At 35.9% G+C, this 26,939-nt stretch overlaps 1 protein-coding gene across 2 annotated transcripts in view; it reads right to left on the reverse strand.

The window, feature by feature from the left end:
• The window catches only part of LOC121386723 (dmX-like protein 2), a 158,103-nt gene that overhangs the window by 38,755 nt on the left and 92,409 nt on the right, over positions 1 to 26,939 (reverse strand). Inside the window, exons 25-39 of one of the 2 annotated variants that reach the window (XM_041517719.1) lie at positions 25,275 to 25,394; positions 23,429 to 23,526; positions 22,840 to 23,005; positions 21,074 to 22,141; positions 20,303 to 20,453; positions 16,378 to 16,993; positions 15,851 to 15,963; positions 14,785 to 15,027; positions 13,126 to 13,283; positions 12,438 to 12,556; positions 11,094 to 11,224; positions 9,982 to 10,177; positions 8,797 to 8,917; positions 6,846 to 6,959; positions 5,336 to 5,362 (exon numbers count right to left, since the gene is read on the reverse strand). In XM_041517719.1, the coding sequence (XP_041373653.1) occupies positions 5,336 to 5,362; positions 6,846 to 6,959; positions 8,797 to 8,917; positions 9,982 to 10,177; positions 11,094 to 11,224; positions 12,438 to 12,556; positions 13,126 to 13,283; positions 14,785 to 15,027; positions 15,851 to 15,963; positions 16,378 to 16,993; positions 20,303 to 20,453; positions 21,074 to 22,141; positions 22,840 to 23,005; positions 23,429 to 23,526; positions 25,275 to 25,394 (3,441 nt within the window). The remainder of the gene's footprint in view (positions 1 to 5,335; positions 5,363 to 6,845; positions 6,960 to 8,796; positions 8,918 to 9,981; positions 10,178 to 11,093; positions 11,225 to 12,437; positions 12,557 to 13,125; positions 13,284 to 14,784; positions 15,028 to 15,850; positions 15,964 to 16,377; positions 16,994 to 20,302; positions 20,454 to 21,073; positions 22,142 to 22,839; positions 23,006 to 23,428; positions 23,527 to 25,274; positions 25,395 to 26,939) is intronic. The other variant, XM_041517726.1, reaches the window with a different exon arrangement.

The following is a 26,939-nucleotide window of genomic DNA, read 5'->3' on the forward strand; positions in this document are numbered from 1 at the left end:
TTATAAGTCATTAATAATTAAAAAAATGTATTAATGATAAACATTTTTTTTTTTTACATAATTTTGTTTTTAAAATACATGTACAAAATTTATTATTATTATTATTATTTTAAATAGAATAGCAAAGTCATGATGGCATGCATGTTACGTAATAAATTAAATAAAAGCAAATCAATCAAAAAATAACTGCTAGCTATTTATTCTGTCCCGGGTCGGGTCACTGGCTATCCAGAGACGGGACCTGGGACAGACCTGCTCGAAACTCCAATGGTATATGAGCATGTTAAAAATATTGGACTTGGGCTAGCTATTTCTTTTTTTGTTAAAAGTGGGTAGGGACATTAGTTTAACACTAGACTCTCACAACATTTTGTAAGCCCATGTCATTTAGGGCATATTAAAATTAAAATTACAATGCTTTCCTAAGTACATGTAGATTGTAGCTTAAAACTATTTCAACAATAAAATTAATTTCTATTTGTTAACAAATTTCAGTCTTGCTCTGGTATCACATTTAAGAACATAACGAAAGAATGTCACTTATAGAAACTTTATACCAAATATTAACACAATCCATGAAAGGATTCAAAATTATAAAATAATAAAAAATTATTTAGGCCATATCTGCCTTGAAGATAAAGGCTCACTCTATTTTTTGTAATGGCTGTTATTAAAAAAAGAAAAGAAAAATGAAAAATAAAATTTGAACCCCACAACCATATTAAAAACAAATCTGTATGAAAATCAATCATTTAATTTAGAATGGCTTTAACAAAACTTCAAAATGACCTTGACCTTACAGTAGTATCAGATGTATGGGTCTGAGAGATGAGTAGTTGAAGAACTCACCTTCTGAATACTCATACCAAATCTGAGAACAATCCTTGACAGGAAGTTTGTTTTGTTTAACGACACCACTAGAGCACAATGATTGATTAATCATCAGCTATTGGATGTCAAACATTTGGTAATTCTGACACGTAGTCATCAGAGGAAACCTGCTACATTTTTTTGTAATGCAGCAAGGTATCTTTTATATTCACTTTCCCACCGACAGGATAGCACATACCACAGCTTCGGGGTCAGTTAGGAATCTGAGGATGTGCAATTCACCTCATCAACATACATACACCGACTATGAAAGTCACCCATTAAAGAATTTAGAGTTAAAGCAATTTGGCCAACTTTAACCAAGTCCCAAATCACTGTACCATTGGGTTATATTCATGTGGTTGGGGTGTGTTAAGTTGGAAGAGTCGTCTGATGAACTTCCATACCAAATATGAAAGGCATCCGTTAAATGTTTCAAGCATTGAAGGCAAATTGGAGAAACTTGAACCAAACTGCATTAGCACCATGTTCTGTTCTATGCTATCAGTGTCCTGACCAGTTGAATCAAAAGATATATATACTCAACAACTAAAGTTTAGCAAATATATTTTACGACGTCTAAATTTTAAAACCAGGTCCTCCAGTTTTGTTAAGGCAAAGGTTGATGAGTTTATGTTGTTTGTAAATGGTAAATATTTCAGATGTGAATACTAATTAATAAAAATAGGTTAATTTATAAATGTTATGCCATTTCTTTTAACATTAGCTAAACTTTCGTTGTTGAGTATACATGTACATGTACATGTATGTGGACACACAGTGAAAATGGTTAGATTTATGGTCAAAATATAAAGTAGCAATGTCCACCAAGATCTTGCATTAAAAAAAAACCTTATAAAATAAGCATAGCCTTGAGGTCTTAATTTCGAAAATTGCCTGAATATGTCCTTCAACATTATGCACTCCTTCGATTTCAATTGGATTAGATATCAACATATGAAATAGAAACTAATTTAATATGTTATTCAAGACACAGATCTTGGACGTTTTCATTCATTGGATGCACACATGCTCTTTATTTTGAGGTATTTACCATCACCAAGTCTTCAAAAATATTAAAATGTACCAGTGCAATACATTACAACCAATAAACATAAAAATAGGAACTTGCACTTTTCTCGACATGGCAACAAAAATTAAAAATTAATTCAAATCAAGATGGTTTAAGTGCAATCAAACCTGTCCATAAAGAATACCTAGTATATAAACCACCTGACTATAAAGGCACTACAGATAAATTCTCTTTGCATAGAATGTCTTTTTGGGAATGTTTTTTGTCAAAATCTCTAAATAAAGGCCATCTATTTTCAAAGGTCACTTCTAATAGCCATCCTGGTCTAATAGGCAACCTGTTTAGCTAAGGCACCTATTATTGAGGCCAATTGTCATAAAAGACCATCTGTGACGTATATAAACTAGGTGGTCTTTATAGACAGGTTTGACTGCAGGTAAAACAAAACAAAACGCCACAAAAACGCATCACATTCCAATAAATTAAAATCAAAACCATGGCAATCCCATCACAGTTTAATGGATGCAATATTATTCCCCATTCCTGTTTTTTCTTAGCTTAAAAAGACTTAAATAACCACCACAAGTTAAAACTCACCAAATTATATTAGAAATAATTTTGGAAAGTGGGTAAAAAACAATATATATATACAGGGTGGACATTTACCAAAATGATAAAATTGTGGTTAACAAGGTTGAGGGTGTCTATCGGGACAAATAAAAATAGTCCAACAGTCCAGGTAGCTTTACTTACAACTATGGAACCCCATGGTTCAATGCTCACAGGGTATGGCGGCCTACCCTATTGTCAAATGATTTAAAGTGACAACAAATCTGTTTTTTCACATAAATATATAAGAATTGCATTGACAAAAAGACCATTAAACTAAGTAAATAACCACAAGACAAAATGTTAAGCAGATTAAACGCACAATAAAACCCCAATGTATTCAATAAAGATAATAGTGAGCTGATTCTTGTTTAAAGATTCATTCATAAAATTGGATAAAACTTGGAGTGTTTTCTCTTTTATAGATACATCACCTGTCCTCAAACTAGTGCATATTCCCCTAAGGATAGTAGTCTGGTTCGAACATCCCAACAGCCAATGGGATGGCCTAAGATTCTTCCCATTGGCTTTTGGGATGTTCGAACCAAGACTACTATCCTTATGGGAATATGCACTAGTTTGAGGACAAGTGATGTTGAAAAGAAAAGAAAGCTATCAGAAAACCATGCATCAATGGTCTGGGTTTGATTCGCTTTCAGTTACTGATAGATATTACTAGGACTGGAAATGGCTTAGTCTCGTGAGCATCTATCAGTTATGTTTCAATATAATTTCAATGATGATGCAGTAAAAAGTGTTATGAATGAGACCATAATATATAAACATATTTATTAGGTTACCACTCAGGCTACAGACTTGGCAAAAATAGAATGTATGTATATTAATTTCTCAATGAATGGTCTTCAAAATGAATATGACGTACCTACTAGAAAAACAAAGTGAGATGGAAAATACTGTATATATATTTAGCTAACACCTAAAGTCTAGTAGATTTATACATCTTATTTTTAAAACACATCTTCCACGGAGAAAAAACCCAAAACAGACTGATCAATCTGTTAAGTTATAACTAAATGTAGAACTAAAGATAAATAAATTTAGGAAAGACTTCACTAACTACATGTATGGATAAAAAAACCTGGGTTTTTCCCGTGTATTTATTGAAAGAAGATTCAAAAGAAAAAAGTTAAACTATGAGTGATCAAAACAGATGGATCTTAAGTAGTCTTCTATCTATTTAAATCAGGTTCTTTCTATTGAAATCTGAAAAGGAGCAATTTGTCTAAAACCAATCTAACTGTCCACTCCACGTTTCATAACTACATGTACTCATCTATCTATAAAAATTAAGTTATCTGTATTCAAATCTGGGAAGGAGAAAACTGACTGACACTAATCTAAATGTCTACTCCACATGTCTCCATTAGGAGATCCAACATGATCTTCTATCCAGATGACCTTCTATCATAACCAATCAAAACACTGCTGGCATAAACCTACCAGCAACTCCAGGCATTTGTAATAACCGATCACAATGAAAGGTCATCTGGTAATGAAATGGCATTGGTTCATTTCAGATCCACTGACAGAAATGAAGTAGAATAGCCAATAAGATCTCACTTCCGTCAGAACGAGAAGACAACTACAAGGATTCAGAGAATGAATACTAATGTTCAAAGAAACAATCTGTTGGGTAACAATAATTAGTATGATAGTCATTGTACACTACTATATTAAGCTAATCAGAATTCATTCATTCATTTTATTTCAACTTATTTTCGTGCTTATATCCAATTAAGGTTCAAGCACGCTGTCCTGGGCACACACCTCAGCTATCTGGGCTGTCTGTCCAGGACAGTGAGTTAGTTTGTTAGCTGGTTAGTGAGAGAGAAGAGGGTATAGTGGCCTTACACTTACACATTGAGCCCTTAAGAACTCGCTCTGGATTGGAGCCGGTACCGGGCTGCGAACCCTGTACCTACCAGCCTGTAGTCTGATGGCTTAAACACTGCGCCACGGAGGCCGGTTATCAGAATATAGCATGGGAATCTATCCTAATTAATGCAAGATTTCAGCCCTCTACATTGATACTGATTTGGTTGGATATGGGACAAATGTTTTCATTTGGCGACTAAAACATTTTATGCTATCTATATCAAAAATACAAGTACATGTAGGTGTCATCTGGCTCCTAGATGGGAAAGTTAATGTAGAGGCCTGGATTTAGCAATGGTTTCAAAATCTTTAAATTATTGATTTAATACAAACACATGCATAACTAAAAAAACAAAAAGAAAACAGTGAGAACTGATTACAAAATGGATCACTTCCGATTTGATATCTACATGGGAATGTGCTCAAATGTACTCTTTTATTATTTTTAAAATGTATCAATACATATATATAGTCTACATGTATATCGTTATTATGAGATAAATATATCAAAGTATGAAATTAATTTTTTTTTAAATAATAGCAAGGAATCAAACATTTATTTGAAAGAGATAGACTTTTGAAACGTATAACCAGCTAATTTTTTATGATTTTGATTTTAAATATTTTTACATTTAATTTAATAATTTGATTCATTTTTCACTTTCTGAAACCTACAATAAATACCATTTGAGTAAAACCTTTGATGGTCAGACAGATGCACAAAAAGAGAAGAAAAAAAAAGAAAAAAAAAAGAAAAAAAAGAAAAGAAATAAAGGCAGTGCCTTCTCAAACAGTGAATTCTCAAATATCTAAAGCTATAAGTATAATGATGTCAAAACAAGGTATAAAACGTGAAATGGAATCTAAAGTGCAAATGAAACAAAAGTGGTGAACTGAAGCAACATGTTTCAACTGGTATATATATACCTGATGTAGTTTCATCGAAACTCCACTCTTATGAAAATGCAAAATTAAAATGACATCAAATCACAGGATACAAGAACCACGTGCCGAGTCGGAAACAAAATACACAATGCACATAATATACAAGAGGACAATCTAACACACGGTTGGGGTATATCAACAATAAGGACATGAAAAAAAGACATGCTTTTTAAGGGTCATTAAAAAAACAAAAAGAAATTAAGGCAAAACAAATGACTATATTTACAATTGTATTATAATTTAAAATTCCTTTAATCCACCTTTGCTAAGAAATATGAGAAGACTCTGAGTGTAAAGACGATTATAAATCCTGTCATAATTCTAATTATTTTTTAAAAGGAATAACAATTTTTTAAACTTCACAACTGTCATCAGTGAAAAAACATACATATACATGTAGTATGTATGTATTCTCTTACACGTATGGGTCTTTGATATATTATTGTTAAAACAACATATATGAATGTGTATTTTAATATCAACTGAAAAAACAAACGTGGATTAAATAAAATGTACATTTTGTGAAAACGTGATATTTCATGCTGATACAAAAGTTTAAATCTCACAAAAGGTGTAAATTAAATGAGTATGTATCTTATTTTGACACTGCAATAACAGAACAGAAAAGGTTAGAATTAAATTATCAGTTGTTTTATATTATACACGATATAGCCTCTTTTTTTCTTTTTTTACAAAAACACATAAATTATAGATCTACAGTTGTAAAGGAGAAAACAAATGACATGTACAATGAGTTTGACAAAAGGAAAAGTGACTAAAAATAGTAACATTTCTTGAACTTTCCCTGCTTTTTCACAATTTTCCAGCTTTACTTTAAATTTATTTATCTGCTGCTAAAAAGAACCATACCTGTTATACATGTTGAAGGATCTCTTAAGTAAATATAAATATAAGAAAATACCCACAAATTGTATTCTGTTAAACATGTAATCTGGTTTGGTATTGGCTTAAATAAATAAAAATTATCACTTTTTTTTAAATTTTGTAATGTAAAATGTATAGTTTTATTTTCTTTTAAAAATTTAAAAATTAAAATTAAATAGTTTTGTAACAAACAATGAGATGCACATGTGACCCAAGCTTCAGTGAACTAGATGTTATAATTTGTGTGAAATGAGCAAACTACTTTTGAATCTTTTGTTTGGTTTTGGTTATATTCTGAACATAATGATTAACATTTGGGAACAGCTTAGTATATAATATTATAAAGATTAAGAAAATAATATAAAATACTGTCTTTTTTTATAAATCTAATAAAGAAAAACTTTCAGAAAGGGACAAAAGAACAACAAAAAAAAAAAATAAAAAAAAAAATTGAAAAATACTAACAATATTTACTAACAAATGGCAGGGTTGAATATCCATTAAAAAACATTAACTGGTTACGAAATGTCTAGGATACAAAGACCTAGGAATACTAACTATAGACATCTAATCGAGTCTGAGTTGAGTGTCTAGTAGTACAAGTTACCTGGTTACTGGAAAACGCTGCAATCACGTCCTGTTCCTTGTGAACGACCTTCATGGGGTCTGCGACCTTGCTGCCATGATCCGTCTGGTCAGAACTACTTGTACGTAGAGAATCCTAAATAAATAGTTCAAGGTTTATACAGTGATTTTGCTATGTAATTTTTTTTTTTTTTTTTTCAGGGGGAGGGGGTAAAATATATCCAGCTTCTTTGGGGCATTAATAAATATGCTATTTCATTTAACCCTCAAAACTAATCGGACTTTCGCAAACATTTTTATTACTTGATAATTTTTCAATGTCGTAAAACTAGTGGACTAGTTAAAAGGAAAGAAATGTTCAACGACATATAAGCGCATCATAAAATATGGCTATTTAGTGTCTAATACATTGTTATTTCTAAACTTGATCAAGAGAAAGGAAACCCACCGTCACCACACTGGCTACTCCGACTGAAAACCATCATGGAATCTTTTATATGTATTTTCCAACATACAAGATATAGAAGATACTCCCTGAGTGTCTTGTGATATCATAATTTATCAGCATGAGTTGATAAAAGTATGAAATCTGAGGCTTGTCAAGGATTTTTATACTTTTATGAACGAGCTGATAAATCATGATATTACAAGATATGGGGGGGGGGGGAGAGGGTTGGGGATTCTGTTTATCATCCATTATCATTCTTTTCATTTGCGACAATTGTAAACAATGTCAGTAATGTGGGTTGTATGTAACTATATTTGGCAGCGGTAGACTTGTTAACTAGCATAACGACAATGGCGTGACGTCACTAATGATAGGTTTAGCACTGAAACATACACAGTAACAAAACATTGTCTTGTGATTAAAATTTGACCAATCAAGATTATAAGAAGCGACATCTCCTAGGAGAATATAGCAAATTATAGTGCCAGCGATATCTCCTACAAAAGCCTTTAATGAATGATAAATGTATATACCAGTCGTGGAAAACTGATTGGGGCAGGAAAAAACTCCAAGTCCATTGAGGGTGATCAATCCTGTGACCCTCTGAACCTCAGGCAAGTGCTCTACCACTGAGGATGATTCTGCCCCGTGTTCTAGTGGATATTCTTAAGGTTAATACTGAAAATAAGCGACTAGCCAAGACCATAACTGCTAGTGAGATTTTAAAAGACTGTATTTTAAAAGACTGTGTATATCCTTACCCCTCGACACTGTCAATCATATCTGGGGGCAATACGGTTAAAAACAAGAATTCTGCAAATTAAATTTCTCGTTTATCACAAACGTGTTTAATGTTGAGATGTTCATCAATGCAGGTAAAAAAAAAAATTAAATCTTAATTTTGTTAATTATTTAAAAACAAAATATTACATACATTGTGATTAACAACATCTATAAGTACAATTAAAAACAAAGTTTCATTGATGTAGGATTTATAGTTTGTGAGAAATAGATTGAAACGTGAAACTTTAATGTTGAGTTAAACCCCCCAAAAAGATGTCATCATTGTACATTTGTAGCTGTCTGCAGAAAAGTACACACACACACACACACACACACACACACACACACACACACACACACACACACCATTTCCAACCTCCTTAGGGCTAATATGAATTAAAAATTAAATAAAAAAAATTCTTTTGGAAATGCCCACTCTTCAATGAATACTTTTATATTTCTTTTTTTTTAGTTTTTTGTTTACTTTTGGATGCACATTTAAAATAATTAAATCCCCCTTTTTGTTTGACTTTAATAATCTTTAAAAAAAATTGTCCCGGATCAGACCCCTGGCTATCCAGGAGCGGGACCCGGGACAGACATGCTCGAAACCTGAGTGGTATATAAGCATGTTGAAATAATTCAGATCAGATAAGCAGAAAAGTAATACTAATATCTGTCTTCTTTTTTCTCCATAAAGATGAGACAAAAGTGGATAATATCTTCATCAATACAAACTGACCTCACTGTCGTCCATAAGTTTCCTGCGTCGGTAGATATACCTCAGAAATATATCCTTTAAGAAGTCCTGTTTTACAAGCTGGAACCACAGACGCTTTATTGGAAGTGTAGTCTGGCCAGCTCTGTAATGACAATTTTTATATTTTGTAACATTTAATTTTTAACAACAATAATAATGCAGTAATAATGTACATATCATATATTATTCTAGAATAACTTATCATATTATAGAGTAGCATTCAAAAAAAAGCAAACCAAGTAAATATTAATTTATTAAAAAAGGTGCATCAGGGCTTGTAGAATTCTTATAAAATCCACTAGCCATGGGATCAGTGATTTAAAACATTTACTTGCCACAATTAAAAATTCACTTAAATTTACTTAAAGTTACACTGTAATACAATTTTACTAAATAATAGTAATAATCAGATATGTCACCTAAAGAGGGAGATAGAGCTTAAAAAAACTAACATTGGGGGTTGGATTGGGGCAGGATATTCATATTTACAAATAGACTTAACTGCAACATTTGATGCCTTTTGTTTTTCACTAGCCATCGGGCATGGCAATAGTAGTTATTTACTAGCCCAACATTGAATATCACTAGCCATGGGAGTGGAGCTACCATAATCTAGAAGCCCTATGCATCTTAAGTTGCAGTATTAATCCAGGGCCCCACTTGATGATGTGATCTTAGTGTTAAGATCACCGTAATTACATAAGGTAGCTATGCACTTAGATGATCTTTGCATTAAAATAGCTTCGTTTACAATAGACACATTGTGATAAAATGTGAAGATATAAATGAATAAATGAATGAATAAAATAAATGAATGAATAAAAGAATGAATGAATGAATGAATGAATGAATGAATGAATGAATGAATAAAATAAATGAATGAATAAAATAAATGAATGAATAAAAGAATGAATGAATGAATGAATGAATGAATGAATAAATGAAAGAATAAATGAATGAATAAAATAAATGAATGAATAAAAGAATGAATGAATGAATGAAAGAATGAATGAATGAATGAATGAATGAATGAATGAATGAATGAATGAATGAATGAATGAATGAATGAATGAATAATTTAATGAACAAATGAAACAATAAATGAACAAGTTACGAACAAATAAACAAATAAACACACAAACAAATGAGTAAAGAGATAACACGTACATGAATGGTGTGTTAGACGGGTTGAGTAAAGCCTGGTATTTTGTAGACGGCATGGTTTGGTCTATGTCGAAGAAGAGTCCTGGAATGTAGTTATCTGGCGGTCCGGAGAACAGGTCCAGTCGGTTCTGCAGGTATTCATCCCACTGTTCCAGCGTCTTCATCACAGCATGCAGCAGAGGGGAGCAGTTTGGAAGCTCTGAAATATATTAAAACTTTAATAAATATAGGAAATAGGGCCCATACTTTTGAAGCTACCATATTTTCCGGGCCTATTACATGCACTGGTGTATAAACCACAACCCTTGTTTTTAGGCAAAGTTCTGAACAATGTTGGTACCTAAACCGCACCTTTAAATAAGCTGCGGTTAAAACAAAGCCACAAACTTAATTACAGTGAATTATTGTTTTTATTTAATAACAATAAAGAGATCCATTCTCCCTTAAATTCAAACAATACATAATTGTTGATTATGTGGCTTTCAGTTTCATTTCACCTAATGGGCAAGTTTCATAAACAAAACACAACGTTGACAAACCCCGCTATTTTCACAAAAATATAAACAGGAACTTATTAATGCATTAGCTGTAATCTTGCATTAGTTGCAAAAAAAAAAAAAAAGACATGATAACATTTTATTTGTCTAGTATGATTACAAAGTGTGAACCAAAAATAAAAGTGCACAAGTAAGAATTACTAGTACTCACTCAATCACACGTGTTTCTCTGTAACCTAACTAGTATACCATGTGCAAGAATTATATATTCAAACGAGGTCAGGTCAAGCTAGATAAGTCATTGTTAAGTCCTGCTTTTTGCAATTAGCTGTAAATGGCCATGCTATTGTAACACAAGACATTGTTTAGGGTGCCACTGACGTTTTATCTGCAGTACCGAACATGCAAGTGGGGTGGGGGGGGGTGGGGGGTGGGGGATGGGGGTTTTGCCACAAACTATAACAACATTACTTTGTATAATATGAGGTGAGTTACTTCATTTTAAAACATCAGACTGATGCACATATATATATATATATATATATATATATATATATATATATATATATATATATATATATATATATATATATATATATATATAAATACAAATCATACCTTGTAACTCTATACCTATGTGAGGTAAGAATAGATGGAGGTTGTGTAGGACGAGGTGCGCTATAGCGTAGCGGATCAGACACCAGGTGTACGAGTTGGGGTCATCGTGCTGGTGGGTTGTCGTCAGTGACCTGAAATCAAAATATCTGCCTGAGTACATAATCAAACACACTGGCCTAATTAAGGCATAGTCAGGTTCATAATAGTTTAGTATCACCAGCCTTGGTGGTGTCGTAGTTAAGCCATCGGACATAAAGGCTGGTAGGTACTGGGTTCACAGCTTGGTACCGGCTCCCATCCACAGCAAGTTTTAATGACTCAATGTGTAGGTGTAAGACCACTACACCGACTTCTCTCTCACTAACAACTCACCCACTGTCCTGGATGGACAGCCTAGATAGCTGAGGTGTGTGCCCAGGACAGCGTGCCTGAACCTTAATTGGATATAAGCACGAAAATAAAGTTAAACTGAACAGTTTAGTATCTCAGTAAATACTGCATCAATTTCAAATCAATGAAGCCTAGATATAGGAAGAGTAAATGGTAAAGTTTGTTTGTTTGTTTCTTTGAACATCTAGAGCCGAATTTATGAAGCCTGTTTTTTTTAAATGCAGGTGTTTGAGCATTGCAAATGTATGTAGTTACACGCTTTGTAAATTCAGACCCAAGTGTTCACAGAATTGGCATGAGATTTGTTTAAAATGATAAAAGCGAGAGGGAGAAAAAAGGTTTTGCAAGAGTACATGTAATATTTCACTTGCATGATATCATAATATTAAATGTACTTGCTATATTCATCACACACAAATCATGTGCCAGAATTGTTTAATATCTTTCAAAATATTTTTTTAACATCGATTAACTCTCATAATCATCTGAGTAATGCACATTTTCATTTTTCTGCAATATAATACTGTAGATCCTGAAATTCATGCGCGATGGATCGTGTCGGCTTTTGACAGGGTAGCTTGCTGGACTATTGGACAATTAGTCTGTCTCATCTATGATGATTTGTGCTCCAGTTGTTTTATAAATGTATTAGAATTTAATGGGGGTTTTTTTTTTTATGTGACACATAACTTGCTAGACTATTTGACAATTAGTCTGTCTTGCTTACAATTAATTGTTTTACAGTTCTATTTTATAAATTAATTAGAATTTTATTTACTTTTTTTTTTTGAGGAGGGTGTATGTTTTAATAACATGGGACATATATACAAAACATAGAAATAAATGCATAATATTATTAATGCGAATAACACAAACTCACATTTTTAGCATTAATATATATATTATGATCGCATTAATTTGATGATCTACAGTATTACGTGAAGAAAATCTTACAGAGTTTTTGGACGATCTCCCTCCTCTTCATCCTCTGTATCCTCTCTCTCAGAGTCCTCTGACAGCATTGAATCATCCGAATCATAGCTGATTATAGACTCGGAAGATGGAACAAATGGCTAAAAATTAAACACAAATTAAATATTCTGAGTCATCCATTAGCTGATTATATGACTGTACAATGAAACAGAGCTGGAAAACAAGCATTCTGTGAGTACTGCTAAAGCAATACATGTCCCATCACATTTTCATATCTCCTGTGGAAAATGGGCTCAACTGCAATGTAAGGACTCTGAAAGAAAGACATGTTTTATTTAACGATGCACTCAACACATTTTATTTACGGTTATATGGCGTCGGAAATATGGTTAAGGACCACACAGATATTGAGAGAGAAAATCCACTGTCGCCACTTCATGGGCTACTCTTTCCGATTAGCAGCAAGGGATCTTTTATATGCACCATCACACAAACAGGGTAGTACATACGACAGCCTTTGATATACCAGTCGTGGTGCACTGGCTGGAACAAGAAATAGCCCAATGGGCCCACCGATGGGGATCGATCCCACACTGACCGTGCATCGAGCGAACGCTGTACCACTGGGCTACATCCAGCTCCCTGTAAGGACTCTGAATGCATTACCAATCATAAGCTGTTATGAAATGTGAGGTAAAAAACAAACTACCTTGGTCATGAAGTATGTGATCATACTGAGTTCTGGCCCGACAAACTTCTCCTTGTACGTTTCCTTCACTTCGGGCATTTTGTTGGAGCTCGGTGTCTGACTCATCAGCTTCATATTCAGTCTCATCCGCTGCTTCGTCATGTCGTCCGATACGGATTCTGCAGATGGAACAAAAACCCAACTATTATCGAAACAACAAATCATTAGTTTAGAAAAAAGAAAGAAAGAAATGTTTTATTTAACAACGCACTCAACACATTTTATTTACGGTTATATGGCGTCAGACATATGGTTAAGGACCACACAGATTTTGAGAGGAAACCCGCTGTCGCCACTTCATGGGCTACTCTTTCTGATTAGCTGCAAGGGATCTTTTATTTGCGCTTCCGACAGGCAGGATAGCACAAACCATGGCCTTTGTTGAACCAGTTATGGATCACTGGTCGGTGCAAGTGGTTTACACCTACCCATTGAACCTTGCAGAGCACTCACTCAGAGTTTGGAGTCAGTATCTGGATTAAAAATCCCATGCCTCGACTGGGATCCGAACCCAGTACCTACCAGCCTGTAGACCGATGACCTAACCACGACGCCGGTCATTAGGTTAGTTTCAGGAGCCCAATTCACTAAACTCTCGCAACTTTACGATCTCGCAGTGCAATGCTAAAAGACTTGCAAAGAGTATGCTTTGTTGTCTAGCAGAACCTAAGAGACTTTTGTGAATTAGGCCCCAGATTTCTAAGATTACTGTATAACAATTTTATTTTATAATAAATAATAATAAGATAATGTAAAAAAAAATCAAGAAGCATTATTATACTTCAGATTAATTAAAGGAAAAAAGAAAAAAAAATTAAAATGGAAGAAAAAACTCAGACCTCAAAACATTCAAAACTATTGATTAAAACTGCATCTCTAGATTAGTTTTATTATTTAGCTATTTAAAATAGATCTTCCACAGTATTTTTCTTAATCTAGATCACACCATGAAGGAAAGAAGAAAATGTTTTATTTAACAACGCACTCAACACATTTTATTTACGGCATATGGTTATGGACCACACAGATATTGAGAGAGAAAAACCGCTGTCGCCACTTCATAGGCTACTCTTTTTGATTAGCAGTAAGGGATCTTTTATATGCATCATAACAGACAGGATAGTACATACCATGGCCTTTGTTACACCAGTTGTGGAGCATTGGCTTGAACGAGAAATAGCCAGATCACATCATGAATGACAGAAATTAAGCTATTTATGAATGATGTGACATGTTTTTAAATTGCACTTGTATTAAGATAGATGTCTGTTCTTCTTCAATTTATTTTACTGACATTTTGGGGGTGTTTTAGCATAGATATGTGTGTATGATACATTATTGATTTTGTTAAAAAAATCGACATGCAGTTGAAAAAAATTATTTATTAAAAAAACAGAAGGGAAGCATGCTACAAAAATTAGTGGAATATTTGTCATATTAAGGTAGCTGTCTGTATATATGCATAGCAAAAACACAATGATGAGTTTAATAAAACAGCAAAATTAATGTTTTTTGTATTTTTGCATTAGGAAAATGATGTTATAAAATGGCAACATTAGACTGAAACTTAAACACTGCAACACAGGCAATATATAATTAAGAAAAAATGAAAGCACATACGTTGTGGGACAGACATGCTGGTTTTGATAACCGTCTTCACTCCACCTCCAAACAGAGCAGACCATAACTTCTGGTCAAAGTGGTGAGCAACTAGTCTATACAGGATGAGTGGGTCAAAGGTTGCCAGACCGTTGACGAGGAGGCTCACATAGACGGCGAAGAGAGACTCGCAGAGTAACATGTGTAACTTGGGGGCGTCTTCGTCCTTCTCTCGCGCTATCAGTACACGCAGAGATGTCACACCTGCAAAATAATAAAAATATCAAACGTGAACTTTAAAACAAAACTGGCACACCTGAAAAATGAAAAATATAAAATCTGATATATAAGACAAAATTCACACTTGAAAACAAGAGGAAATAAACAGCAAAACACACAAGCCCTGATGTTGTAGTGTTTAGTCATCGGCCCTAAGACTGGTAGGTACTGGGTTCACATCTCTGTACTGACTCCAATCCAGGGCTAGTTTTAATGGATCAATGGGAAAATGTAAGGTTTTTAAAGACTAACAACCAAAAACCCCCATTCTGAAAAGACCACTCATATACCTAGGACTCCATGCTTGAATCTTATTTGGATAAAACCACGAAACTCAAATTTAAAACAAGAATTCAGCAGAATCTTGCCAACAAAAACGTTTTAGATGCACTCTGAACATCAATAAGACTTACTGCAACTATAAACCAATTTCACTAACCTAGGGCTTGTATTTTGTATGAAACCGATCTAAATTTGAAATTTAATACAAATTGATGCCATTGCCACCACCACTGATGAAAAAGTAAAACCTGCATCTCATCTTTTCACTTCATAAAGGTGAGAAAACAAGCAGTAAAGAGAAAACGATGTGACATGAAAAAGACTTGAAGACTACTAATGGGTTGGTATAAAAAACAGGAAAAAAAGAATATGTTACAGACTGAATTGACTGCACAATCAGGACTGTTGATTGTTCGATCACATCATAGGATTTACCTGACACCATCTTAACTGAATTTGGTTGTACAGTTAACAATATTTTGACAATATTAGGTTAAACATGAACACTGAACATGACAGTACATACCTGGCCACTTCGCCGGACTTGTGTTCACAGTTTCTTCAGCACTCTCGCCTGTTCTCATCCGCTTCCCTCGCACTCCGGCCATCAAGTGACTGGCCTGTGTCACAAAGTTAGCACTGAAACACAAGTAAACAAACACATGATAACATAGAGTCAATATTGTGCTTGTAAAAACATTTAAAATTAAACAAGTGCCCACTGAAGGAAAAACTAAAATTCTGTGGAATAAAATGTCTCGCATACAATAAACAGAGCTTTTAATATATGGCTGGAATAAAGGTCGACGACAGTAATTCTTTGAGCCCTTGTTTTGGCTTTGTACACAATAAATATAAAATATCCAGTGGTAAGATATATTTATTGTTTTACGAAGCCAAAACAAGGGTGCGAAAAGAGACTGTCGTCGACCTTAGAAATACCTCAAACAAGTCATCCCATTCCACCCTTATTAAAGTGTTCTCACAAACAAACTACAAACCAATCCACAAAAAACCCCAACCCTTTCATCTATCTGAACTTAATTCCTTTACCTTGTAAATCCTTCTAGACCCACGTCCACATCGGTGAGCGAAACGATAAAACTGTCACTATCACAGAGGCACTGGTATATACAGGACGACAGCGCCACGGCCAGATTCCGCAGCAGAAACACATTCCCAGTGTCCGTCTCGAACCCGGGCGGGACGACCATCTCGATTATCGTGTGCAGCAGGTCCTGCGACAGACACTGCAGGTGCTGGATCGGGTCAGCTATCACCGTCTTCGAACTGGCGATGCTTGCCGACAGCAGAGGCAGCGTCGTCGGGAACGGCAGGGGAGACAACAGCTGCTGCTGCGGCTTCTCCTGCTGCAGCTCCTGGAGGAGCAGTAGGAGCTCCATGCGCACAGACGCGAGGCCCCCACCTCCGGACCCTTGCAGGATGCAGTAGCTGATCAGAGTCCTCAGGAACTGCTGGTTGCTCTTGAGCCACTGTTTGCGGCGAGCCATGCGGTCCATCTTGGCCTCCAGGTCCACCTTGTCGGCCAGGATCACTTCGTGGAGGGTCGCACGGCTCAGCGACGTGTCAGACTTGATCGACAGTGATCGGTTGAATCGCGGTGCCTCCAGGTAGTCGATGGAGTCCAGGCTTGTGTCCAGCACTGAGGCTGAAACAGAGAGAGGGACATCAGTGGGATTGTGTAATAGGTAGAGTAGACTGAAAATATGAAATGTTGGTGAAAAGTGAGACTGTGTAATGGGTAGAGTAGACTGAAAATCATGAAATGTTGGTGAAAAGTGAGACTGTGTAATGGGTAGAGTAGACTGAAAATCATGAAATGTTGGTGAAAAGTGAGACTGTGTAATGGGTAGAGTAGACTGAAAATCATGAAATGTTGGTGAAAAGTGAGACTGTGTAATGGGTAGAGTAGACTGAAACTCATGAAATGTTGGTGAAAAGTGAGACTGTGTAATGGGTAGAGTAGACTGAAAATCATGAAATGTTGGTGAAAAGTGAGACTGTGTAATGGGTAGAGTAGACTGAAAATCATGAAATGTTGGTGAAAAGTGAGACTGTGTAATGGGTAGAGTAGACTGAAAATCATGAAACGTTGGTGAAAAGTGAGACTGTGTAATGGGTAGAGTAGACTGAAAATCATGAAACGTTGGTGACAAGTGAGACTGTGTAATGGGTAGAGTAGACTGAAAATCATGAAACGTTGGTGACAAGTGAGACTGTGTAATGGGTAGAGTAGACTGAAAATCATGAAACGTTGGTGACAAGTGAGACTGTGTAATGGGTAGAGTAGACTGAAAATCATGAAACGTTGGTGACAAGTGAGACTGTGTAATGGGTAGAGTAGACTGAAAATCATGAAACGTTGGTGACAAGTGAGACTGTGTAATGGGTAGAGTAGACTGAAAATCATGAAACGTTGGTGAAAAGTGAGATTGTGCAATGGGTCGCAGTGTTCTCGCTGCTCCATTTAAGCGGGGTGGCCCATCCCGCTATTGCATTTTGACACCCTCCTTTCACATTCTCTGCCCTCCTTTATTTTTATGCTCCCCTCTTTATTTTCCAGCACCCTACTATATTTTCCAGTACCTACATTGTGTATCTCCGCTATTTCCAAATGCAAATTTTTTTTCTACACATAAAAAACACACGACAATCAGTCTGCACACTGGACATCAAAGGAAACAAGCCGTGTTGTGTACGAAAAAGCAATTGACAAAACGTTTACGACAGTTACCGTAACGTAATTTAACAGTATTTTTAACAGCCTCTATTTTGTCCTATGTATGTTTAAATTTATATTTTATTTGAGCAATCAAAACATTTATATTTGTTACGGATTCGGCAATCTCTGATTGAAAAAACTCCAACTTATTTGGCGCCAAATTTGTCACGTGCTCAGAACAGTCATTCTGTTTTTTGTTTCCACTAACTACGTCTGATATTTTGTCCGCAATTGCAGATATAATTGGTTGTAACCAATGATTTTTACTTTCTGTCAGTTCTGTCATTCTGTTTATTCAGCAGTTCTTTCTAAAATATTGTAAACTTTTCATTTTGGGGGGATATCACCGCTTATAAAAACAATGGAAGTGGTAGTGTTTATCATTACAATCATTTATTGTGGGTTCCAAATAATATATACACCGCCTTTACAAAAACGAAACTACTTTTTTTATCAGCTGGCGATTTTATCACACCGATCAATTCGATGAAGATAGAAATAACAAAAAATGTATCTGACATTAGGGGATCACTTTACAAACATCTTTATTGTTTTTCGTATATCTTGAAATCTTTATTAAAATAATATTAAAACTTCGATCGGTTCAGCAAAACCGGAACTGCCCGTGAATGTCAGACCGATAACATCTTCGGTTCAATTAAAATACGTGTATTTCATATAAACGTTTTTGCACTTTTTTGTAGGCAAAATAAGGAGTATGTTTTTCCACAAGTCTACCAACACACAACAATATGGTAACCAAACTCCTCCCCACCCCCACCCTTTTTCTTTTTGCTTTTCGTTTTGTTTTAAGTGTGTGGTGCCACACGGCCGCCCTCCTTTAATTTTCACCCAGCGAGAACACTGAGTAAAGTAGACTGAAAATCATGAAATGTTGGTGAAAAGCGAGATCGTGTAATGGACTATAAATAATGAAATGTTGGCAAAAAGTGAGATTGTGTAATGGACTATAAATCATAAAATGTTGGTGAAAAGTGAGATTGTGTAATGGACTATAAATCATAAAATGTTGGTGAAAAGTGATTGTGTAATGGACTATAAATCATAAAATGTTGGTGAAAAGTGAGATTGTGTAATGGACTATAAATCATGAAATATTGGTGAAGCTCAACATTTAGCCAGTATGGGAAGGAAGGAAGGAAAATGTTTTATTTAACAACACACTCAACACATTTTATTTACGGTTATATGGCGTCAGACATATGGTTAAGGACCACACAGATATTGAGAGAGGAAACCCGCTGTTGCCACTTCATGAGCTACTCTTTTCAATCAGCATCAAGGAATCTTTTATATGCACCATCCCACATACAGGGTAGTACATACCACGGCCTTTGATATGCCTGTCATGGTGCACTGGCTGGAATGTGAAGTAGCTCAATGGGATCTATTCCAGATCGACCGCACATCGAGTGAGTGATTTACCACTGTGTTATGTCCCGTCCTTTAGCAAGTATAGAGTTACGACACAGCACACAGGGCTATCGCTGGTATTCACCCAAGTTAGCCAATTACAAATTTTTAAAACAACTTTTAAAATCTTAAGTAACCGTAAGTTAGTTCTCGTGGTTTTTACCCAGGTAACTGACTGTTTGTTTATACAAATTCTATTTCCATAGCGAATAAACTTTTGATCATTATGATGCTTTGTAACTTTAAATTTTATTAGAAAAGGTTTACCACATAATCGATTCGCATGAATTTAATGTTGTGTAAACATCACAGAAACAGGATTTGCATGAAATATTGTGAACCGATTTCATGTAATGATTGTTAGTGGTTGGAAAATAGTTGTGTGTTTTTGGAGTTTAATAGATAATTTGGCAAAGTTTTCTGCTAACATAGTTAGCCCTGGCACAGATAATTAGAGCACTAATGTATCTGCTGGATGTAACAGAATAAAAAAGTTAAGCTTTTAAAAAATAAGAAAAAGGTTACAAAATGTATCCAATTTCCTAAGAAATATAATAAAATATCTAATTGACAAATGTTTTCCCTGGCAGTTTTGTTTCAGTGTTTTGATAATGTGACAAACGTAAAAAATAAGAATGTTTGTCAAAATGTGAAATTATTTTATCTTTTATATTAAAGTTAATAAAAATAATATATAATTAAATAATAACCAAACTTAACATAATTTATAAACATTTCTGGTGTAACCATACAATTATGTAATTACTATTTATACCTAGACTGACTTTAGAACTAACTTACATTCTGGTATATCTTCTTCCTGTTGCCCATAGTTACAGAGCACCCGCAGGACTTCTGATTCTTTCTCTAACCAGATGTAAAGCTGATAGCGAAGCTGGCCACCATCAACTTCAAATCCAGTTGCCAGTGTCCCGAGTTCCTCCATTAACACCTGGAAACAATACACACTCAGAATACAGACAGGAAAAAAGTGTTTGTATTTTTGGTGGGTTTTTTTTAGCAACACTATTAGAGCACATGGATTAATCAAGTTCTGTAACTCTATATAACAAAGCTACACACAAAATTTCAACTCAATATTTTGAGGCATTGCCAAAAACATATCGAAAACTATATGTGGGACAGATGGACAAACAGATGGATGGAGACAAAACCTGTAGTCCCCTACTGATGGATTGGTAGTGCTAGATTAGACAGATGTTAACCAAGCTATTGTCACTGGACATAACTCTGTGATCATGCCAGTTTACACAGACATGACAATTGGATGTACTCAACATGGTCCTAACAGCTCCATTACTGATTACTAACAAACGTCTCTGGGGCAATAAAATGTATAAATTTAAAGAAACATAAAACCCCCAGAAACCCCAACCCTCCCCGTCTCATATCAATTGGATGTACTTAACATTGTCCTAACAGCTCCATCCCTGATTACTAACAAACGTCTCTGGGGCAATAAAATGTATAAATTTAAAGAAACATAAAAACCCCAGAAACCCCAACCCCTCTCTCCCCCAAAACCCCCAGGGTCCTCAGTATTTGTGTTACCTTCAAGCATGCAATAAACTTGTACTGTTGAGCCATGATGTCCAGCTTGTGTCCAGTGGACGACTCCTCCACATTGGAGACATCTCCGTCATCGTTTTCCACCCGTATGTCGGGCACCGTCTTCATACTGGAGAAGATGTTTATGGGGTCGGTGGGAACTTCATCGTCCTCCTCTTCCCTCTCCAATTCCAAGTCCAGCTCCAGCTGCAGGTCATCCTTGAAGGTGACGCTTGGCTTACTCCAGTCTGTCTCCTTGGAGCTCGGTTCAAACCCATTGGTCACGGGCTTGTTGATGTCGGACATGTTTGAATTATTCTTTAACCGACTCGAAACCGGGGTACTCCAATCAAAGTCTGCCGAAGAATTAGAGTCGTTCCCCTTCTTGTCTGCCTCATTATCCTCATTACCAATGGTTCCCGTTTTGATGCAGCTCAGATCTGAAGCATTTTTCCTCAGCCTGCCTGAATCGGAATACATGTGATCTTCTTCTTCCGTATCCTCGACAACAGGCGGCAGCTTGCAGAGAGTTTCCAGCGCCATCAGAGGGCAGCCATTTTTGTAATGGGCATGAGCTGTGGCAAAGAATAACCTGCGCTCCATTGGGGTGACTCGATCGATGGTGGTGATCTTGTTGTCGGGAATGACGATACTGTTGGACCTGGTGAACCCGGTCATTACCGTCCTTCGTCTGCTGAGGGAAGACGATGCCAGTTTCTGCTTCATAAGGAGAGGATGGGTCCGCAAGTAGTTGTAGCAGTTGAAAACGTTCGGGGTCACCGAGAGAATGTCGGTGTCGAACACTTCATGGGCTAGCCTGGCCCTGCCAATGTTGACGTGAAGGAGAGTCTGCAGGGCTCCCCGGTAGTCTTTGAGGAGCCACAGGGCCATGCTCCTGAGGAAGGGGTCTGGGTGAGCCTTGCTGGCATCACAGTATTTGCCAGTGGAGTCACAGCCGAGGATGTTCTGGTACAGAATGTCCTTAACGCTGTCCGGCAGGATTTCTTCGCCGTCATAGAGGCGGCAGATCACCATGGCCAGCTGGATGTCATGGAGCTTCTCAATGCAAACCTGAAATCAGTCAAAGAAGGAATCATTCAATGTGTATGTCTTAGAAATATATGAAGACCGATTTTTTGGTGTCAGTGCATTTAAAATGTCAAATAGTTTTATTAAGAAAAGCAAAATTTTATAACTGCAACAACTAATCAAGACAGTTTTATGAAGGGATAAATCAATCAAAACAAACATCAGAAGAAAATGAAAATAGATTTTGTTGTGTCCATGCACTTAAATATAGAACTACAATGTTATTAAATGTTAAAAGTTTGTTTTGTTAAAAGACACCACTAGAGCATTTCATTTATTAATCATCTGCTATTGGATGTTAAACATTTGGTCACTGTTATACGTTTTCAGAGGATCCCCACTAAAAAAATTTCATTAGCAGCAATGGATCTTTCATATGCATTTTTCAACAGATGGGACAGAACATGCGACAACCTTTCTGGGCCCGTGCTTATAAAACTTTAAGAAAGTCCAGACTTTAATGTAATGCTATTTGAATGGTGTTGCCATGACGTTAAAGTCTGGACTTTATTAATGTCTAGACTTTAAGATTTATAAGCACAGGGCCATATCAGAGAACAGGTCTACCAAGAAGATTTGATTCTTCTACCAAGCTTCTGAAAGTTTTATTACGGAAAGGTAAAGGACAAGCACTCTATCATATACTTAATGGATATTGACAAGTTTATCACGTAACGAACCTCAACAGCATCTTTCAGTGACCCTCCTAACAGGAAGAAAGCAGCGGCCTGTTGAAACATCTGACGTCCGAGAAGAGCGAATGCGTTCTTCAGCGCGGCTTTACGCCACCGGTTCTGAGTGAAGTCATTTCGGAAAAAATCCATCATCTTTTTGTTCTCTACAGATCTGAAAGATCACACAGCTGGGATTAACACTAATATCGTTGTCTGATCAAATCTTACATGTAAGTGCATTATCGTGGGAAAATTGAATTAAAAAGTATTTTTTTTAGAACAATTAAAAATATATATTCATATAAATTTAATATTATTTCTTCATAATAATAATATATAAATTATATTACCTATCAATGATATCACACAAAAATATAACATTAATCATGATTGCATGTTCATTTATGAGAAGAGCTAAAAAAAAATAAAAAAAAATGTTTGAAGTTCTTTTCATTTGAAATTATTTTAAGAGACAGAAAAAATATTACACAAATTCTGAGCTCATTCCACATGGTTAAAATACTGCACTGATCATAAAATATGACATATTTCACCTTTTTACTTTGTAAAGACATGACAATAAAGTACACATTACCTATAGAGGCCCCATAACACCATTTTCTTCTTCATCGCCATGTAGAAAATAGCTGCGTCTAGTGGATCCTTCTTTGCTTGAAATGCTACTTTAGCCACCTACAAACAATTTTTATGACAGATTAATTCAGTGATTATCATGTTATATTGGGGATGAAATATTTCTGTAAATTTCCGTTGCCTTGCGGTTCCATTTATTTGCTAGCAGTATATTTCTTTGGTGGTAATACGGATACTAATAAAAATATATTCTTCACACAAACGAAATCATTTAGAGATGTGCTATTGTTGGGGGATGGCTTTTTTGTTTTGCCAACAGAACTATAGATACAAACTTGAAAGCAAATTACGATTAACCATTCTAAGTTACTTTTGGGGGAATGTTAGTTATTTATAAACAACATTCAAGCTAGTAAGGTGGCTCTTTCATTGTAATGGAAAATATTTTTATTGACTAATATTTTGAAAATAGCAAATCAAATGGATGATTTTACTGAAAATCAGTTCGTGTTGGAAGGAAGGAAGAAGGAAATGTTTTATTTAACGATGCACTCAACACATTTTATTTACAGTTATATTGCGTCAGACATATGGTTAAGGACCACACAGATATTGAGAAGAAACCTGCTGTCGCCACTTCATGGGCTACTCTTTTCGATTAGCAGCAAGAATCTTTTATATGCACCAACCCACAGACAGGATAGTATATACCACAGCCTTTGTTATACCAGTTGCGGAGCACTGGCTGGAACAAGAAATAGTCCACTGGGCCCACTAACGGGAATCTATCCTAGATCGATTGTGCATCAGGTGAGCGCTGTACCACTGAGCTACGTCCCACCCCCAGAAAAATATAACCATACCATATTCTTGCATCAACAATAGCACAATCCATACTGTATGTACATCGGTACCACCACTGAATACAATGTACAGTATCATGTGCTTAACACACTGTATCCATCAGTTTTATTAGAAAAGGTTAACAATCAGTGATGGGAAACAATTAGGACTTGCTGAACATTAAAGCAGTGGCATATTCAGGCGGCCGAGTGCTCGCGAATAATTTGACTGGTACCATTGTCTTCTGTATTTATCTAATGTTACTTGCAAAACCAGTTGACCTCCTGAACAGGCTTCAGATGACTATTTATAAATCAAGGGGGACAACTCTTACCACACTTTGTTTGTGTGTTCAATAATACATTGTATGGACAGGAAGGAAATGTTTTATTTAACGATGCACTCAACACATTTTATTTACGGTTATATGGCATCAGATATATGGTCAGACCACAAAGATATCGAGAGAGGAAACCAGCTGTCGCCACTTCATGGGCTACTCTTTTCGATTAGCAGCAAGGTTTTTTTTTATATGCACCATCCCACAGACATGTTAGCACATACCACGGCCTTTGATATACCAGTCATGATGCACTGGCTGGAACTAGAAATAGCCCAATAGGCCCACCAATGGGGATTGATCCCAAGCTGACCGCGCATCAAGCAAGTGCTTTGCCACTGGGCTACATCCTGCCCCCTGTATAGACATAGTATGGAGTTACCTTCTCAATACACCGCTTGAGTTCACTGATGTTAGTGATCCACCAGCCAGCCCCAAACTGTTTGTGTGTTCAATAATACATAGTATGGAGTTACCTTCTCAATACACCGCTTGAGTTCACTGATGTTAGTGATCCACCAGCCAGCCCCAAACTGTTTGTGTGTTCAATAATACATAGTATGGAGTTACCTTCTCAATACACCGCTTGAGTTCACTGATGTTAGTGATCCACCAGCCAGCCCCAAACTGTTTGTGTGTTCAATAATACATAGTATGGAGTTACCTTCTCAATACACCGCTTGAGTTCACTGATGTTAGTGATCCACCAGCCAGCCCCAAACTGTTTCAAGTCTTCCCAGGTCGGTTCTCCCTTCTGCATGCTGGGGATGAACGATAACAGTTCCTGGATAAAAAAAAAACCCAACAAGATTATTCCACCCAAAACTGGTTTATCAAATAATTTCTATACTAATCAGCTGGTAAAATGGTCCAATAGTATTATTTTTTTTCCCACTGCCCCCTTTCCTTTCTCTCCTTTTTATTTTATCTCAAATCTTCCCAATCTGGCAACTCCTTCTATCTTTCAACTTCTTTCGCTGTCCACCTCCACATCCCAGTCCTTGTCTCTCCAACCGCGACAGGTGCTTGTCTCTTGTGGCTATCTGTGCCACACACCTGCCATTCCCCATCAGCTTTTAGCTGTGAGCTTAGTCTGACCACTTCGGGGAGTGTTCAGTAGTTACTTCTGGCATTGTTACGAGGCACTTGTAACCACCTACTATGCACCCCTACTACCGGCGGTCATTAGTTAGTGCCGTGGGTCAGACCAGCTTTATTAGAGGATGAGGATGCCAGGTGGGTGCAGGGGAATACACAGAGACTGCACCCGTGGAGGAAATGGAGACAGGTAGGCGATGGTGTGGACAGCTCAGAAGACAGTCGGAGGAAACTGACAGAAAGGGTCGAAACAAATCGAAATTGTGGGAGAAATTGGAAAGTTTTTATATATTAAGATAATGAGAATGATAGGCAGAAGGTGATAGATGAGAAAGATGAATGAATGTGTGAGCCAGCTTTGACGGGATTTGAACCACTGTCGTCAGCTTGATTGTCCAGCAGCTTATCCACTAGACCACGGAGCTCAATAGTTAGTGAGACATGCTGGCTAAAACATTCATCATGTCTATTGTAAAAGTTAATAAAAAACACTCACTTGGCAAACTCCGGTTATGTGTGTAAACGAACCGGAAGTGACCAGTTGTGTGTATTGTCCTTTATAAGTTAAATTAAATTAATAATAAAATAATACCTTTCCTTTATTTACAATGATTACTTTTATAAAATAAAAGTAATCCTGTTGGAAATTAATAAATAATATTGTACTTTTTGAAGAAACTGTTGAAGCAGACGTCAAGACGGGTTCTATATTTGGCATCGACGGGTATGTAAGTGTTTTGATATCTTGATTTACTTTTAGATCACAACTAAACAAATATGTCTTACTAAGTTGAAAATTAGTTGTACAAGACATATAAGAATATTATCTAACTGAAAATGATTATATAAATTAATATCCTAAACAATTATGACTTTAATTTGACTGAAAACTATTTGGAACCGCTCTCAATGGCTCGCGCCATAGTAAAAAACAAAATCCTGTTTTGTGCTTAGAACTCCTGTGGCGTGGAAATTAACTTCAATAAAATATATTTTGTTTAACCTATTTCTGGCTATAACAGAAATAGATGTAATTAATACAGTGATCAAAATATATATTGGGACGCCGTGTTAATCACGAGATAGACTTGTTACTGATTTACCACGTCCGTCTATTCGTCCCTTTTTTATTTCGCCCCAGTAATTATCTCCCCTCCAGTTTAATTATAAATTCGTCTCGGGCACCTTTACATTGCAAGGAGAATACAAATGTATTCATGTAAATAAATCT

The sequence above is a fragment of the Gigantopelta aegis genome, chromosome 2 (genome assembly GCF_016097555.1).
Source record: "Gigantopelta aegis isolate Gae_Host chromosome 2, Gae_host_genome, whole genome shotgun sequence".
In the NCBI taxonomy this organism is placed as follows: Eukaryota; Metazoa; Mollusca; class Gastropoda; order Neomphalida; family Peltospiridae; genus Gigantopelta; species Gigantopelta aegis.